Consider the following 17094-nt stretch of genomic DNA (forward strand, 5'->3'; position numbering starts at 1 on the left):
TCTAGGAAATGGCTACCTTGGGCCCCCTCTTTACTAGTATCTTCCAGGAGCGCTGTGCTTGCCACCAGAGGCCCTTCCTGGTTGTGGGCCATGAGGGTGCCCTCCCCTGCCCCAGTTTGCTGCCCAGTTCACAGGGCATTGCTTGTTTGGGGACGGGGGCAGGGACCATTCAGCTGGCTGATCATGGCGTGGCACATTCTTGGGTGAGGGGTGAAGGACATCTCCCACGGAGCCCCCAGTGGTCCCTATTTCCTTGGGATCCCACCAGGGAATTGGTCCACCCCCTTCTGGAAGTCCGTCGGGGCACACAGAGGCCCAGGCAGCAGATAGCAGCCTGGCCTTTCCTGCCCTGGGGCCTGTGAGCAAGTGGGTAGGTCATTGCAGCCCAGCACAGGCACCTTCCTAACCCAAGGGGGAAGTGACTTGCTCAAGGCCATGTGTCCAAGCTGGCCCCACCCAGATCCCTGTGATTTGGGGACCCCATGAGAGGCCTGCAGTAGGGCTCCCACTGTGAGGTCAGCTCCCAGCACCATGGGTGCTGTGGCCAAAAACTGGAGGAAAGACCTGGAGTCCTGGGCAGTCAGAATGGGGGCCTTGACAGGCAGCTCTTTGTTCTCTCTGCCACCACTAGGGGGTACTGTCCTCAGAGGGCATCCAGCTGCCAGGCCAGTGTGCCCACACAGGGGTCACTCAATGATCACCCAGGACAGGCAACATTCCAGGATCTGGGGGCCAGAGCCCAAGTCCAGCCCTTTGATGGGTGGCCATCCTGGTTTACCCACCCCACAATGAGCTAGCCTGCCACCCAGTGTTGACATCTGCTTTGAGCTTAGGTGTGGGGGAGGAGGGGCGCCAATGGGAGCAGGATGGCTGACCCCCACCTCCAGGCTGGCAGCCTTGGCCCACTCCTGAGGGCCCTGGCCTCAGTTTCCTCATCTGTAAAGTGTGGAGAGTTCTAGAATCACTCGAGTGTGGCTATGAGGGCTCCATGCAATATGGGTGCCATCCCAGATGACATACTGGGAAGCAGGGCTCCTCAGAGCCCACTGGCTTCTCAGGAAGGTCCAGCATTAGCCCTTTGCTGGCCCTTCAGCGGCCCTGCAATGTTGTTATTATCCCACAGGCATTGAACCCTCACATGCTCCCACCGTATGCTTCGGGGTGCAGGGACAGTTTGATCCTGGCTATGCTAGTCATGCAGGTGCTGGGCAGGGAGTTAACCTAAACCTCCACTGTTCTGTTACCACATCTGTGAGGAGTGAGAACAGGGTGGCCTGTGGGCAACTGGCCCTGGAGAGCTATCATCCCAGGGGAAGCAGTCTGTGGCGGGTTGAATGATGGCCCCAAAAAGATGTGTTCTGGTCCCAGTACTTCAGGATGTGACCTTCTTTGGAAATAGGGACTTTTTTTTTCCTTTATTTTTATTAGTTGGAGGCTAATTACTTCACAACATTGCAGTGGGTTTTGTCATATATTGACATGAATCAGCCATGGAGTTACATGTATTGGAAATAGGGACTTTTAAAAATATGTTTATATATTCGGCTGTTCCAGGTTTTAGTTGTTGCATGCAGGATCTTCAGTCTTCATTGTGGCATGAGAGATTTTTAGTCGCAGCATGTGGGATCTAGTTCCCTGATCAGGTATCGAAGCTGTGCTCCCTGCATCGGGAGTTGTGGAGTCTTAGCCACTGGACCACCAGGGAAGTCACTGGAAGTAGGAACTTTATAGATGTAATTAGTTAAGATGAGGTCACATGGGAGCAGGGTAGGTCTAGCCCAATAGGGCTGGTGTCTTTGGAAAAGAACCTGTGAAGAGAGATCCAGGAGGAAGGCGATGTGATGATGGAGGCAGAGAGTGGAGTGATGTGTCAGTGGGCTGAGGGACACCAAGGATAGCGCCACTAGATACCTGAAGCTGGAAAGGGTGGGTCAGGATTCTATCCAGGTCTTTGGAGGGAGCAAAGCCCTGCAGACACCTTGATTTGGGCTTGTGACCTCCAGAACTGTTGTCTCAAGACCCCTGGTTTGTGGTCACTGTGCGGCCCCGGGACAGACACACGGTCCGTCAGCACTGGCTACAGTGTGGATGCAGCAGGCTGGCTGAAGGGTCACTTGCCTTGCAGGGTGGGCAGAGGGCATTCTGGGTGGAAGAGGGGGTCTGGTCTGACCGGCAGGATGGTGGGCAGGTCAGGGGAGACAGATGGGGAGAATGTTGGGTCTGGCCTGACCTGTGGGAAGATCGGACAGGGAGCTGGGTAGAGAGTGATCAGCGTGTCCCTTCTCCCCTTCCATGAGCATCTACTGAACTCCTGGACATGGGGCAGAGATAAGGGGCCGAGCTTCAGAGCCCAAGTGGACAAAGTTGCAGACCCTAGTGGGGTGGTGGGCCCACCAGGAGTGACAAGGTCCTTCCCAGGATGCTGAGGGCCCACCGCTGGCCTCCATCATTCTGGGGGCTGCATGATGTGCAGGGGCAGGGGAGTACCATCCCTCTCTGGGCCCAGCACCCCAGAAGCCTTATCTGGGGCTCAGGTGAGGGAATCAGAGGTTCTGGGATATTGGGCGGTTGAAGTGGTAGGAGCTGGCCCCACCATAGGAATCAAGGGCCACCCTTAGGGTTAGTGCCCAGGGTCGGGGTTAGGGTGGGGTTTATTGCAGGGACAGGGTTATGGTTGGGTGGGTCAGAGTTAGGGGGTAGGATTAGTGTTGGTGAAGTCACAGAGTTAGGGTCAAGGTCAGGGCTCCGGTTAGGGTTAGTGTGGGGGTAATTGGAGGGAGAGGGTCATGGTGGGGTTGGTCAGGTTTCAGAACATGGATGGTGAGGTGCAGAGCTCATATTTGTTGTTAGGATTTATTTTTATTCAAAAGTGTGTATCCTCTCGGCCCTTTTGGTTTATACACACACACCCCAGAGCCCCTTCACTTGGGCTGACCCAGCACCCATGTAGTTCATATTGTTGTTTCTGGTTCTTAAATCCATGAGGAATGGAAGGCATTATCTCTACTTTATGAGAAGAGCGAACAGAGTCCCAGAAAACTGTACCAAGAGGAGCGGGCCTGAGGTTTGAAGCTGAACTGCCCTTTGAAGCTGGACTGGGGGCAGTAGTGAGGCTGCCCAGGGCCTATGGGATATCAGTTAAAGGTCATGCGGATCCTCTATGGCTTCTCCAGGCAGGTAGGCAGGGCTATTTTCACGTGGTTTCTGTGCACTGATAGGATCACATCTTCCATTTTCCAGGAGGCTTGAATTATTGATCTGCCTGATGTTTAATAACCTGGACCTCCCTCAAAGAGCTGCCTCTTAAAGCAGAGCTTTTCTTACTATTAACTGTGTTGAGAGGTCTGGTAGGAACAGCTTGGGGACTGGCCCTGTGCAGCTAGAATGCCATCAGGGTGGAGAAAACACAGATGGGGAGGAGAGGCTGGACCAAAGACTATGTCCCCCTCTCTGCTGCCACCACTGTCTCTGTGCCCATTACTTCCTGGAGCTCCGCGGTGCCACTGGCCAGGCTGAACATGGGTGTCTCCGTTTGTTGGGACAAGTGGTCCTCTTCAGCTCCAGTAGACCTTCAGATGCTGAGGAAGAGGGTCTCGAAGTATGGGATGGGGGCCTTGGCATAATGGTTTGCTCGTTGCCTCTGTGAGGTGTTTTTTTTTGTTTGTTTTTTTTTAACTCATAATTGAACACACAAACACCAAAGCACACAGGTTATGAGTGCAAACATGAATTCTCATAAGTCAAGCACACAGTGCAACAGCGCCCAGAACAAGGGTGCTGGCCAGAAAGGCCATCCGCCACCCTGAGCCCGCTCCCCCCGGGCACGCAGAGCTCACTGCTTGCCCGCCTCTCCCGGAGCCCCCTCGCAGTGTCTGCGTGTTTCACTGTCGGAGGACCCACGCGTGAAGACGCAACTCTAGTGGTCTAGGACGTTTACTCCGCTCCACGCCCACGTGCAGCCTGGGCCCCTTCCTTCCCAGGTACAGCTCCCTGTAGGCCCCACCACGACCCGTCAGAGCCGCCAACAGCTTCGGGGCTACGAGACCGGCGGGATCGCGGAACCCGGCCACCTGCCATCCCCCTATAGTCCGGAGCCTTCCTCGCTCTGGTGTACCTGCGCACGGGCGGGGAGCGAAGAACCCGGAACCAGATGTCAGGCTCGCGTTTCCGGCCGGCGGAACCCGAGCGCTGTACCGAGAGCGCTCGGATGGCGGCCGACAGACTCCGGTTACCATGGCAACGCGGAGGGACAAGAGGCTGCTCGGGGCCAGCGTTCCGGGTGAGGCGCGGGCGCAGGGGCTACGCGGCGGGGCGTCGAGGGGCCTCAGGGGCCCGCCACACGAGAAGGTGTGGCCCTTTGGGTCGCTTTTCACGGGCGTCGTCGCTTTTCTTGGAAAAACTCGAGACGTCCAAGTCCTGCCAGACGCCGCGCACTCCCTTGGGGCCACCCTGCAGGGCTGTGTGCGCGAGAGCGGTGCCGGGCCCGTGGAGCCCGGTACGCAGAGCCTGGACTCTTCTCTGCAGCGCCCGTGTCGCAGACGGGGTGGGAAGGCTGGGGCGTTCGCTGGCGCCACGCTTTGAGTTTTCTGCGTTGTTATTCGACCCCTTCAGGAACCTGAAGAGGTGGGCGCTGCAGAGATGGGAGAGTTTACCGGTTCCACAGCCAGTGAGGACAGGTTCAGACCCAGACAGCCTGGTCCAGAGTAACTAAAGAAAAAAAATTATTTGAGATTTACAAAAGAGTTGCAAAAGAAGTATAAAGATTGCCTCGGTACTTTTACCGAGGTGCCCCCAAATGTTAATCTCTTATGTTACCATAGTTCTTTTTAGCAAACTGAGGAAACTTAACTCATACAAAAATATGATCTAATGTACAGGATTTATTCAGACTCAGCAATTATCCCACGGATGACTTTTCTCTTTTACAAGATCCAATCCAGGACCGTTCGTGTTTTCTTTCTTATTCTTTAATCTGGAGCTCTTCCTCAGTCATTCCTTGACTTTTATGAGTCAGTTATTTTGTAGAATGCCCCTCAGTTTGGGTTTATCTGATGTTCCCTTACGATTACTTTTAAGTTAGGCATTTTTGGTAAGAAAAACCTTACCTGTGAAATTGTGTTTTTTTCTGCATCTTATCAGGAGTCGTATAATGTCGATTTGTCCCATTACTGCTGACACTAACTTTAGTCGTTTTTGTTAGGAGATAATCTATAAGGTGTTTCCATCACTGAGTTACCATTTTTCCCATGGGGAGTTAGTTAGTTTGAAAGTGTGTGAATATATTGTTTATAACCATACTGCCAATCACTAATTTTATCATCCAGAAGTGAGCATTTTCTGAAACAATTGTAAGGGTTGCTTTTGCCACAGAGTGATTTTTTCATTTCCATTATTTTTACTTTTTAAGTTGTAATTCTACTGTAAGGAAGAACCTTCCATATTTTAATTTATTCAGTTATTTATCTTGGCATAGACATTTTAATTCTATTTCATAGGTTATAGACCATTACTAAGGGCTTCCAAGGTGACTCAGTGGTAAAGAATCTGTCTGCCAATGCATGAGACATGAGAGATGGGGGTTCAATCCCTGGGTCAGGAAGATCCCCTGGGGCAGGAAATGGCAACCCACTCCAGTATTCTTGCCTGGAAAATTCCATGGACAGAGGACCCTGGCCGGCTACAGTCGATGGGGTTGCCAAGAATCACACAAGACTGAGCATGCACACACAGAAGTTCATTACTATCATTTATTTTGTTGCTCTGTTATGCAAATTTGGCCCATTCAGGTTAGCTTCTGTGTCCTTTTTAGCCTATCCTCAACATTTTGAGCACTTCCTTATTATCTGGTACCATAGGATATTCTGGACTCAATCTTGTGCTTTCCTTGACCTAACCTCGAATCAGAAATTTCTCTAAGGAGTGTTAGTTCCTTTTAATTTAGAAGATTTTTTTTTTTTTAGAAACCAAGATCTTTGGAGGTATGCTTATTGCTACTGGAGGGTTATTACTTTTTGGCTTTCTCAATGGGCAGCACTAGGAAACATTAATTTGTGTACCCCCTATACATCTGTATCTATTTCTATATCCATACATCTGTGTATATATTAAAAACTGAGTTTATATTGGTACCTCCAATTTCAGTCTCACCACAGGGTTCTTTCTATTAATACATTCCTTTTTACTCTCTAACTCTGGCTCCCGTTGTCTCAGTCTGGTCTGGCCTTTGTCCCCGAGTCATGTCTGACTCTTTGCAACCCCAGGGACTGTAGCCCACCAGGATGCTCTGTCTGTGGAATTCTCTAGGCCAGAATACTAGAGTGGGTTGCCATTTCCTTCTCCAGGGGATCTTCTCCACCCAAGGATCGGACCTACATCTCCTGCACTCGCAGGTGGATTCTTTACTGCTGAGCCATAGGGGAAGCCCTATTGTCCTCAGTATGTTCACCTTTTTGCTCAATCCTAGACTACGTATAGTTTCAGTATTGCCAAGCTATATTTCTGTGAAAAACAAACCTACTTAAGTAGAGTATATTTGCATGTGCTAGTTTTTTATTTTTTCTTTTAATATATAGTCAGAATCTATTTTACAAAGTCGCCTTAGTGTATTTATGTTATTTGTAATAAAGTTAGGTTTATTTGTTTCTGATTATATTTCACTTTGAGTCCTTATTGATTCCACCCCTACCCACCGCCCCCCCACCCCCACAACTGCCCCCCACCGCCCCCCCCCTCCCGTGCTGTGCAGTTTGTGGGATCTTAGTTCCCCAACCAGGGATTGAACCTGGGCCCTCGGTGAAAGCACAGAGTCCTAACTGCTGTACCACCAGAGAATTCCCAAGTCCTTATTGATTTTAAGTCTTGGTATCTGAAACATTTATGTGGTTCTAAAAGTATGAGCAGATTATCAGCTCTTAACTACAAGGCTGTTCAACTTATCTCCTATTTGATCATTTATTTGCTTTTTTGGGTGGGGTGGGGGAGGCATGGGAATTTGGCAGCTGTAAATTCGGAGTATAAAAAAGCGCTATATTCTCCTCACTTTAGCAATATCCCTCATCCCCAGCAAGTACCAGGATGGAATTAAGATCCATCTGCTGCTCTTCTCTCACCTCAGGTTTTACAAATGGTTGTGGGTACTATCTGGCAGTCAGTGAAAGACAGGAGTCATAGGCCTGTAATTTTCACCCTCTTGATGCCCTTAATGATCACCTGTACTGAGCTTTGTTCACTCGGGGGTTCCAGAGGGTGCCAGCCTTGAGTCCTCTGTCCCGAATACAGAAATGAGCCACCTCTGGACTTTCTTTCAAATCCCGCAAATATGTTTCATAGATTTGGGTTTATTAAATATATTTACAGAGCACCAGTAAGACAACATTCTGTTTCTGACTTTGAGCCTTTACAAACGGCCTTTTGTTGTAACTTTTAGATTTTGCAACTGCTTAGGTTTTATTGAGGTCATGCAATGTATTTTCAGTTAAGTACTTGTCAATATTTATTCCAAAACAGTTGCTCCAAGTTTTTAATCAGATGAACAAAAGTATTATTAGTTCCATTGTCATGTCTGCAATCGAGTAGCCTGTGAGTTCCTCTCTGACTTGGATGTGCTTTGCTCTGATGACTTGGTCATCTTGGCAAGGGCTGAGATTGGCAAGGACAGAATCATTCTCCCAGGCTCCTGCCCTATACATCTGGCTTGCAATCCCAGCAGGCAGCATGCCAGAGAGGTGGGGCCCTGCCAGGGCAGAGCAGGACAGGGCAGGCCCCTCTGCAGAGCCCACTTGGCTTGGAAAGCTCTTTCTCTTCCATGGAGCTCCTTTTCATAATTCCTTAGGACTCATCCTTTGTCCCAAACTCTTTTAAGTATGATACCGGCTGTCAGGAGATGCTTGGCCATGGGTCCTCCTCACAGCCCTTTCTCTGTTGTTATCCGTGAAGAGACACCTCCGAGTCTCTCACTACCTGGACATGCTGACTTCTGAGCCTTTTTCTTGCTGGCCCCTTTGATCTGACAAGGATGGTCCTGCATAGTCAGGGTCAACCGCTGCAGACCACTGCTAGGTTTTGGGTAAGAGAGTGAGTGAGTGCCCAAGTTCTTCCACACTATCTACTGTTTAGTCTGTGGCAGTGTCAATGCACCAGGGGTGCATTCCAGCTCACTCAGGACTGAGGTGTTCTTCCAGATGGGACTTCTGCTGCTTCTGTCTGCAGCCTGCAAATTTTCCATGTTTGGGAAACCAAGGCTTTCATGAAGAGTAATTTCCATCTTCCTAAGACCCAGGGGTTTCCAAGTGCCTTTTAGAACTGACAGATTAATCCTCTTTAGATTAAAAAAAAAAAAAAGTTTAGAAAGTTCAGCATTTTACAGATGAGAACATCCGAGTGATGAGACAACCTAGCCTAGCCCCGCTGAGCCCACTGGTTCTCTTCGAAGACCGTGAGTGCTACGAGCCAAGCTGAGTTGACAGTGGACTTCCCACCTACCACCTTCCGCTTTCGCCAGTTTTGTTTGGCCCCTCCCAGAAACTGGGTGCTTGCTGTGGATGCCTGCTGGCTGACAGACAGACTGGGTCTTGATTTGGAATCTGGTGTTTAATAAAAGCTGTTAATCTCAGCCTCAGGGCTTTTAGGATTTATAACGGAAGCAGGGCAGGCTGTCTGTGTTGGAGTGGGAAGGAAAGGAGCACGAGTGCCGGGCATGTCGGGGTGCAGTGGAACATACACAGTAGAAGCTGGTTCCTTTCTGGGGATCAGCTGGAGGTCCAGAGGGAGCTGTAGTGGGCAAGGTGGGCTAGCCCCCATCCTAGGGGTCTTTTTTAAAAGATAATTTTATTTATTTTTTGGCTGTGCTGGGTTTTCACTGCTGCTCGGGCTTTTCTCTGGTTGCAGAGAGCCGGGGCCACTCTCTAGTTGCAGTGTGCAAGCTCCTCATCGCAGTGGCTTCTCTTGTTGTGGAGGATGGGCTCTAGGACACACTGGCTTCATCAATTGCGGCACGTGGACTCAGCTGTTGTGACTCGCTGGCTCTAGAGCAGACTCAGTAGTTGTGGCACACAGGCTTAGTTGCTCTGAGGCATGTGGGATCTTTCCGGATCAGGGATCGTATCTGTGTCTCTTGCTTTGGCAGGCAGATTCTTTACCACTGAGCCACCAGGGACACCCCCTAGATGTCTTCATATACTGTGCCAAACAGGTTGAACTTTTTTTTTTCAACAAGGCCATGTGCCATGGGCACAGTATCACATGATCAGATTTCTATACTAGAAGCATAATTCCCAGGGGTGGCTGTGCTATTGGTACATTTAAGAGGCAAGCCTATGGGAGTCCTCAGAAGAGGGACCCCCGTTGACTTCACAGACCTCAGCCTGCTGTCTCCATAAAGAACCATAGTGATGACTCACGGGCACTTCATCAACGATCACAGTAGCATCGGCATCATTTAAAGTTGTATATTTGCTTAAAAACTGATTCTTTGCCTGTGATTGTGCACAGGTATGTGGGTGGCCCTTGAATGCATGATTTCTGTTGACAAGTGAGTTCTGTGCCAGACCCCAGAACTCACGAGGCCACCCACCAGCCCGCAGTCACACAGCCCCACCATAGGCAGTCGGGTTTGTGCACATGTTGGGGTTTGCAAGGGGCCAGCCATTAGACGTCCAATTAGTGTGGGTGAACCTGAAATTTTGGAGGTCACCGAGTCGCCTTGTTATCTCACACTGGACTTTGCCTGAACTTGGTGGCCAGCCTGACCTGCCGGAACGCTGGTTTCCCAGTGGTCCTGGGTACCCTGCACCAGGGCAGGGGCCACAGCTGAGCAGGATGTGAGCCTCCTGAAGGCTTAGCGGAGCCACTTCCTGCCATTTCCTCTGGGCGGGGCCTCCAGCCACTCCCAGAAGTTACCTGCTCCTCTCTGTGTTCCTGTGCCTCTCTGTCTTGTCCCAGCAAGGATGACAACTCGTTGGGGTGGGGACCTGGCCCCTGTGTCTCCAGCAGGTGAAACAGCACCTGAGAAGTAGTGAACACTGAATAAGTACTTGTTGAATAAATGAATGGATTTAAGAAAGTTTGCTATGTCTGTGAGAATTTTACATTACTTAATGTCATGTTTCTCTGGCTATAATGATATACATCCTGCATGGAATAGAAGCAAGCATTTGTTCTCTCCTTCAGTGTGCCAGGAATTGGGGTACAGAACAGGGTACCTGGGACATTCAGCAGGACATACTTGGGGAATCCCCTCAGCTGTCTGGATGGGGGAAATACTTGGCACCTGACTGAACTTGAAGCCAGTAACTCCAGTTTTTTACTGAATTCAAAACTTGTTAAAGTGAATGTCGGTTTTCCTGTAGTTCATTGATACCTCCAGTAATACATGTAAAGCTCAAGTTATTGTCAATCTAGAGTGACCGGAGCTGAAGGGTGAGGGCTGGCGATCCAAGTGTGGGGGACTAGGGTATGTTGGAGTGGGGGAAACCGTGGACAGGGTCTCAGAGGTGGGCCAGGCACCTCAGTGGATACAGGGCTGTCCTCTGTGGTGGAGCGCACAGGGCTGTGGGCACTTTAAGGAAGCCGAGCCTTTGGAGCAGGAGGAAGAAGGGTTTGGAAGGGCCCGGGGGAGCAGAGATACCTGCCTTCCCCCAGTTCCTCTGCTCTAGCCCCAGAGCCCCAGTTTATGATTGTCCTGGGATAATTTTTTTCCATTTAGTTATTTAGTACATACTTTTGAGTGCCTCCTGTGTGCTGGAGTTCCAAGTATGGGATACCATGTGGAGCATGTAGGAAAGAATGACACATAAGCAGTAAACACCATCTCCTGATAAGTGCCAAGCGGAGACTTTGAATGTGAATAGGGCTACATCCTTGCACCAGGTTTGGTTGAAGATGCGGGAGGATTTCCTGGAGTGACACTTGAGTTGGTCTCAGGGACAGGAAGGAGCCTACATGCCGGTTTCCAGGCAGGGGGTAGCTGACTGACAAGGACCATTAGGCACCCCCCAGCCCTGAATGTGGTGATCCAGGTGTTGTAAGCGGACTCAGGAACAGGAAGCCCTTGTGTGTGTGGTGGGGAGGGAAGGCTTTTTTTTTCCTAACCCATCCCTTTGGTGGCCATAAAAGGGCAAGTATGGGAAAAAAAAAAAAAGGGCAAGTATGTAGCAGAGGAGCCAGTTCAGGGTCGAGTCATTGAGGCTCCAGGTGAGAGATGATGGTGGCTGAAGGGCGGCCTGGAGGATGAGAGCAGGAAATACAGGCTAGTTCCAGATGTTTAGCTTGGGCAGCTTGATGGAGGTGGGGTGCCAATGACAAGCTGAGGGCTGTGGGGGCAGGGGCATACAGAATCAAAGGTGGCAGGCCCAGGGGTTTCCATCAGGTGCCTGTGGGTAGAGTGAGACTGCCTAGCTGGAGAAGGCGTGGAGGCCGGAGCTCTCCTCTGCTCCAGAGCCCTGTGGGGAGGCCACCACGCTGTCGCTGGTTAGAACAGCGCTATCAGGACTCTTGCTTCCAAGTTCATCCTCCGTCCTTCCCTGCTCTCACAGTCAGAAGGCCTGCTTCCTCCCTGATGCCACTCGTCAGGGGGTGCTTCCTCCGCCAAGCATTATCAGCATACACCTAGTGGACGTCTTACATTTTACTCAGTCTCCACACTAGCTGCCGGCCCCACGGGATGCCTGTGGCAAGTCCAGGTTGTCGTCTGTGCTTCTCCCGGCTGCTCTGAATCAGGGCAGGACCCCTCTCCTCAGGTTCAGTAATACTGAACAGCTAGAGCAGCTCACAGAACTCCGGGAAGTGTTCACTTACTAGATCACCAGTTTATTGTAAGTGGACACAACTCTGAGCGGCCAGATGGAAGAGGACGAGGTGGGCGGGAGGGGCTGGGAGCTCCCACCCCCTCTCTCGCAGCATACTGCCCTCCATGTCTCCACACCTTCACCAGCCTAGAAGCTCTCCAAATCTGGTGGTTCAGGGGTTTTTATGGGTGCTTTTGAAACCATACATAATAATTAGTCAAGCCCATTCACCTGCCTTCACTGATCAAGGTAGTTTTAAGACTTGGATATCCTGCCAGCAACACGTAACCTAAACAATGTTTGCCTGAGTTGTTTTCCGGGACTTGGGGTCAGCTGTATCTAGTTTGAGCTGAGCCAGTTAAGACTGGATAGGATTGCTGACCCTCCAACAGGACAAGTAGGAATGTCTGCCTGGTGACCTTTTGACATCGGAGAGTCGAAAACCCCACCCTCAAAACGTGCAGAGGGGGGCTTCCCTGAGGGTCTGGTCCCTGGTCCATGAAACTACTGAGCCCGCATGCTCTGGAGCCTGTGCACCACAACTCGAGAGAAGTCCACACCCCGCAATAAAATACCCTGCATGTCGCAACTAAAACCTCATGCAGCCACATGAGTTAATGAATTTAAAATAAACTTATGAAAACATGCAGAGGCCTGTTATCCTAGTATGTAACTGGGATACTGTGGATAATAATAACTAGGATAACAGTGAAGATCGATTACCAATCTTCTTCTTTTTAATATTTACTTATTTGACTGCACTGAGTCTTAGTCATTGCTTGCAGAATCTAGTTCCCTGTCCAGGGATTGAACCTAGGCACCCTGCATTGGGAGCACAGAGTCTTAGCCACTGGACCACCAGGGAAGTCCTGTTTCTCAGTCACCTTGCCTCATGCTCCCCACACCTCTGACCCCCCTGCTTCTTTATTCCTGAGCTCATAAATACCCCAAGCCGCTTGCCTCTGGGAAGGTGGATTTGAAATCCATTGCTTGACTGTCTTGCAAATAAAGACTGCAAACCTCTTTGTCCAAGGGAGTTTTGTTGTATGGGGGCAAAACGAACCTAGTTGCCAGCCAGGAGGTTAAGTCCAGAGGGACTTTTTGCCTGTGGCTTGTCGGCCCTTTGCCGGTCCTAAAAGACTGTGGACAAGTCTGAGCAGCTGCTTGGTCTGGTTTTTCCAAGGACTGGCCCCTGAATCTCCCCAGGAAGGTGCTGCTGAGATTTGGTGCTTAGTTTTGTTTTGTAGCAAAGAGACAGGTTTTAGGTTTTGAGTATTTGGGTTTGGAAGATGTCTTTTGGTTGAGTAACCTCCTTCAAAGAAACGCACTAGTGCCTAGATTGTTTGGCAGTCCTGTGCAGATCATGGGTGGGAGGCCCATCTGGCAGGATTTTGACAATCCTGACAAGATTATACAGGCTGATTAAACCATTAGCCATTGGTAACATTGGTAGCCATTAAACCATTCAGTCTCCAGCTCCTCTCCGCTCCCTAAAAGTTGGAAGGTGGAGTTGCAAGTTCCAACCCTCTAATCCTGTGGTTAGTTCCGCTGGCAACCAGCCCTCATTCATTGGTTATCCAAGGGCTTTCCAAACTCTCTTCATTAACTGACTCAGGTGTGGTTGAAAGAGGTTTGTTATGAATAATGGGAGACATCGTTTCACCCCGAGTTTTTTTACGAACTAGGAACAAAAACTCAGTATAACTAAAGATACCTGTTTAGCTCCTGTCATTTAGGAAATAAGGGTTTTAGGAGCCTGATGCCAGGAACCATGGATGAAGACCAGTGTTTACATCTGTTACTCTATCACAGCATCACAGGGCCCTGCGATCTCTTCCTGCTCTCCCAGCCTCTCGTGCCTGTGCCCTCTCCCTGTGGGGCGGGGTGGGGACTCCCCTCTGTGCCTCCTCTCTGGTGTGGTCACCCTGAGACTGGCTGGGCTGGAAGTGCCTATGTCTCTTCCCCTTCGTGAGCCTGGCCCACACCCCCAGTGGACACCAGGCAAGAGTTGGGGAAGGATGTTTGTGTCTGAAGTGAGCTCTTCTCAGACCCCTGAGGATTAGGGGTACCGTGACCAGTCTTAAGAAACGATAGTATTTGTCACACAGTTGCTGATAAGAGCATCTCCTGTGTAAGGTTCAGGGGGTCAGCACAGCAGACCTGTGGGCCAAACTCAGCCTACCCATTTTCTGTCTTCTTTAGCTGCTTTCATGCAGAGTTAAGGCATTTCCATAGAGACCCTGTGACCCACAAAGTCCCAAATATTTACTGACTGGCCCGAAAAGGAACAAAACTTGCCAGACCCTGCCCTGCACAATTCGTTGCCCTTACAAAAGAGCTACATAAGGAATTTGTCTAGATCTAACAAATGCCAGTGGCTTCACCTGGGAGATCGCCTTACTTTTTCCATATGAAAGATGCAAATCCAGTGATGGATCCTGTCTTCCTTTGTGCTTTGCCTTTTAACAAGCTGCCCTTCATACTTAACAATTACCTGGCCTTTCTCGCCCAATCCTAATGTGCTTCACGTTGTGTTTTCTTATTTTATTTTTCTGTGTTCTGACTACTGTTGTGCTCAGCTCAGAGAAACAAATATCTAGAAAGCTTGTTTCATTTTCCCACTGTCCGCTGGGGTAGCCCAGCACACAGCACACATCTTCCAGAAAACACACCCTTGCTGTTTCTTTAGTCCTGAGGGAGTATTTTGGGAGTCTAAATACAAACCCGGACCATTCTGACAATTTCTCCTTTACTTTTTTTTTCCCCATATTGCTACCAGGATGTTTTTCTTTTCTTCAAGAAAATTAGAGATACCAAGGGAACATTTCATGCCAAAATGGGCTCAATAAAGGACAGAAATGGTAGGGACCTAACAGAAGCAGAAGATATTAAGAAGAGGTGGCAAGAATACACAGAAGAACTATACAAAAAAGATCTTCACAACCCAGATAATCACAATGGTGTGATCACTGACCTAGAGCCAGACATCCTGGAATGTGAAGTCAGGTGGGCCTTAGAAAGCATCACGACAAACAAAGCTAGTGGGTGTGATGGAATTCCAGTTGAGCTATTTCAAATCCTGAAAGATGATGCTGTGAAAGTGCTATACTCAATATGCCAGCAAATTTGGAATACTCAGCAATAGTCACAGGACTGGAGAAGGTCAGTTTTCATTCCAATCCTGAAGAAAGGCAATGCCAAAGAATGCTCAAACTACCGCACAATTGCGCTCATCTCACACGCTAGTAAGGTAATGCTCAAAATTCTCCAAGCCAGCCTTCGGCAATACGTGAACCGAGAACTTCCAGATGTTCAAGCTGGTTTTAGAAAAGGCAGAGGAACCAGAGATCAAATTGCCAACATCTGCTGGATCATTGAAAAAGCAAGAGAGTTCCAGAAAAACATCTATTTCTGCTTTATTGACTATGCCAAAGCCTTGGACTGTGTGGATCACAATAAACTGTGGAAAATTCTGAAGGAGATGGGAATACCAGACCACCTGACCTGCCTCTTGAGAAACCTGTATGCAGGACAGGAAGCAACAGTTAGAACTGGACATGGAACAACAGACTGGTTCCAAATAGGAAAAGGAGTACGTCAAGGCTGTATATTGTCACCCTGCTTATTTAACTTATATGCAAAGTACATCATGAGAAACGCTGGGCTGGAAGAAGCACAAGCTGGAATCAAGATTTCCAGGAGAAATATCAATAACCTCAGATATGCAGATGACACCACCCTTATGGCAGAAAGTGTAGGTGAACTAAAGAGCCTCTTGATGAAAGTGAAAGAGGAGAGTGAAAAAGTTGGCTTAAAGCTTAACATTCAGAAAACTAAGATCATGGCATCTGGTCCCATCACCTCATGGGAAATAGATGGGGAGACAGTGGAAACAGTGTCAGACTATTTTTCTGGGCTCCAAAATCACTGCAGATGGTGACCGCAGCCATGGGATTAAAAGACGCTTACTCCTTGAAAGGAAAGTTATGACCAACCTAGATAGGATATTAAAAAGCAGAGACATTACTTTGTCAACAAAGGTCCGTCTGGTCAAGGCTATGGTTTTTCCAGTAGTCATGTATGGATGTGAGAGTTGCACTGTGAAGAAAGCTGAGCACTGTAAAATTGATGCTTTTGAACTATGGTGTTGGAGAAGACTCTTGAGAGTCCCTTGGACTGCACGGAGATCCATCCAGTGCATCCTAAAGAAGATCAGTCCTGGGTGTTCATTGGAAGGACTGATGCTGAAGCTGAAACTCCAATACTTTGGCCACCTCATGCGAAGAGTTGACTCATTGGAAAAGACCCTGATGCTGGGAGGGATTGGGGGCAGGAGGAGAAGGGGACGACAGAGGATGAGATGGCTGGATGGCATCACTGACTCGATGGGCATGAGTTTGAGTAAACCCTGGGAGTTGGTGATGGACCGGGAGGCCTGGCGTGCTGCGATTCATGGGGTCGCAAAGAGTTGGACACGACTGAGCGACTGAACTGAACCAGGATGTTATAGTAATAATTTTGATTACAATAGATAATTTTTTGGTGGGGTGTATATGGACTTGTCTTTAGGTTTTTTGTTGTCTTCCTCTAGAGTTTTATGTGTTGTACTATTAGTGATCACCTTTCACAGGGCAAAGGGTTCACCACTCATAAACTAAGCAAGACTTGGGCTGTCTGAGGACACAGGGCTATCTGCTTCCACAGTGCTGGTGGCAGCAACTCTGCAGGAGTCTGAGTTGAGGTCCCTCAAAGCATTCCATCACAATAAACCTGATGCCATCAAAGCCTTGTACAACATGAAAATTTTGTCCATTTCTTACCTCCACTGAATTTTGGAAAGTAAGGGTTCATGGTAGAACTGTTGTTGGTTTTTGTTAGTAATTTCAGGAGTGAAATGAACTTCACGTCTCTAAAAAAAAGTAGTGTTCTTTCTGGTTCAGGGAGTGTTTACTGGCAATGTAATGCTTAAAAACAAAAAAAATGACCCTCGGATTCTCTTGTTCTTGTTTCTGAGTTTGCCTGTGGATATTTGCTTTACTTTGACCAAGGGAGACCAGTATTAATGCTGCTGGTACCTCTCAGGGGAGGGGTACATGGAACCTTCACAACCCGCAGGGTGTCTTCACAGGCCCCTGAAATCCTGTTCCTGTTAGCAATATCCCTCTGTCCAGGAGGAATTCTGTGAATGTGTATTGACCCTGTGGGTTGAGATAGCCTGGGACCGTATGTCTTTTCATCTTAAAAAAAGACCCACTTAAAATGAAGCAGACATTTTAGATGCTTTGGGGACAATGATACACAGAAGTTACTG

General features: G+C 49.0%; 1 protein-coding gene across 12 annotated transcripts in view; it reads left to right on the forward strand.

Moving 5' to 3' along the window:
• The first annotated feature begins 4148 nt into the window (after positions 1-4148).
• CCDC57 (coiled-coil domain containing 57) overlaps positions 4149-17094 on the forward strand; it is a 114561-nt gene continuing 101615 nt past the window's right edge. For 11 of the 12 annotated variants that reach the window (XR_006341360.1, XR_006341355.1, XR_006341359.1 and 8 more), the window contains exon 1: positions 4149-4279. Coding sequence is in view for 5 of the 12 variants with exons in the window: in XM_043905139.1 (XP_043761074.1) it covers positions 4234-4279 (46 nt within the window). In the remaining 7 variants the exon portion in view is untranslated. Of the gene's footprint in view, positions 4280-16237; positions 16293-17094 lie in introns of those variants that run through there. The other variant, XM_043905140.1, reaches the window with a different exon arrangement.

The sequence above is a fragment of the Cervus elaphus genome, chromosome 5, assembly GCF_910594005.1.
Source record: "Cervus elaphus chromosome 5, mCerEla1.1, whole genome shotgun sequence".
NCBI classification, from domain to species: Eukaryota; Metazoa; Chordata; class Mammalia; order Artiodactyla; family Cervidae; genus Cervus; species Cervus elaphus.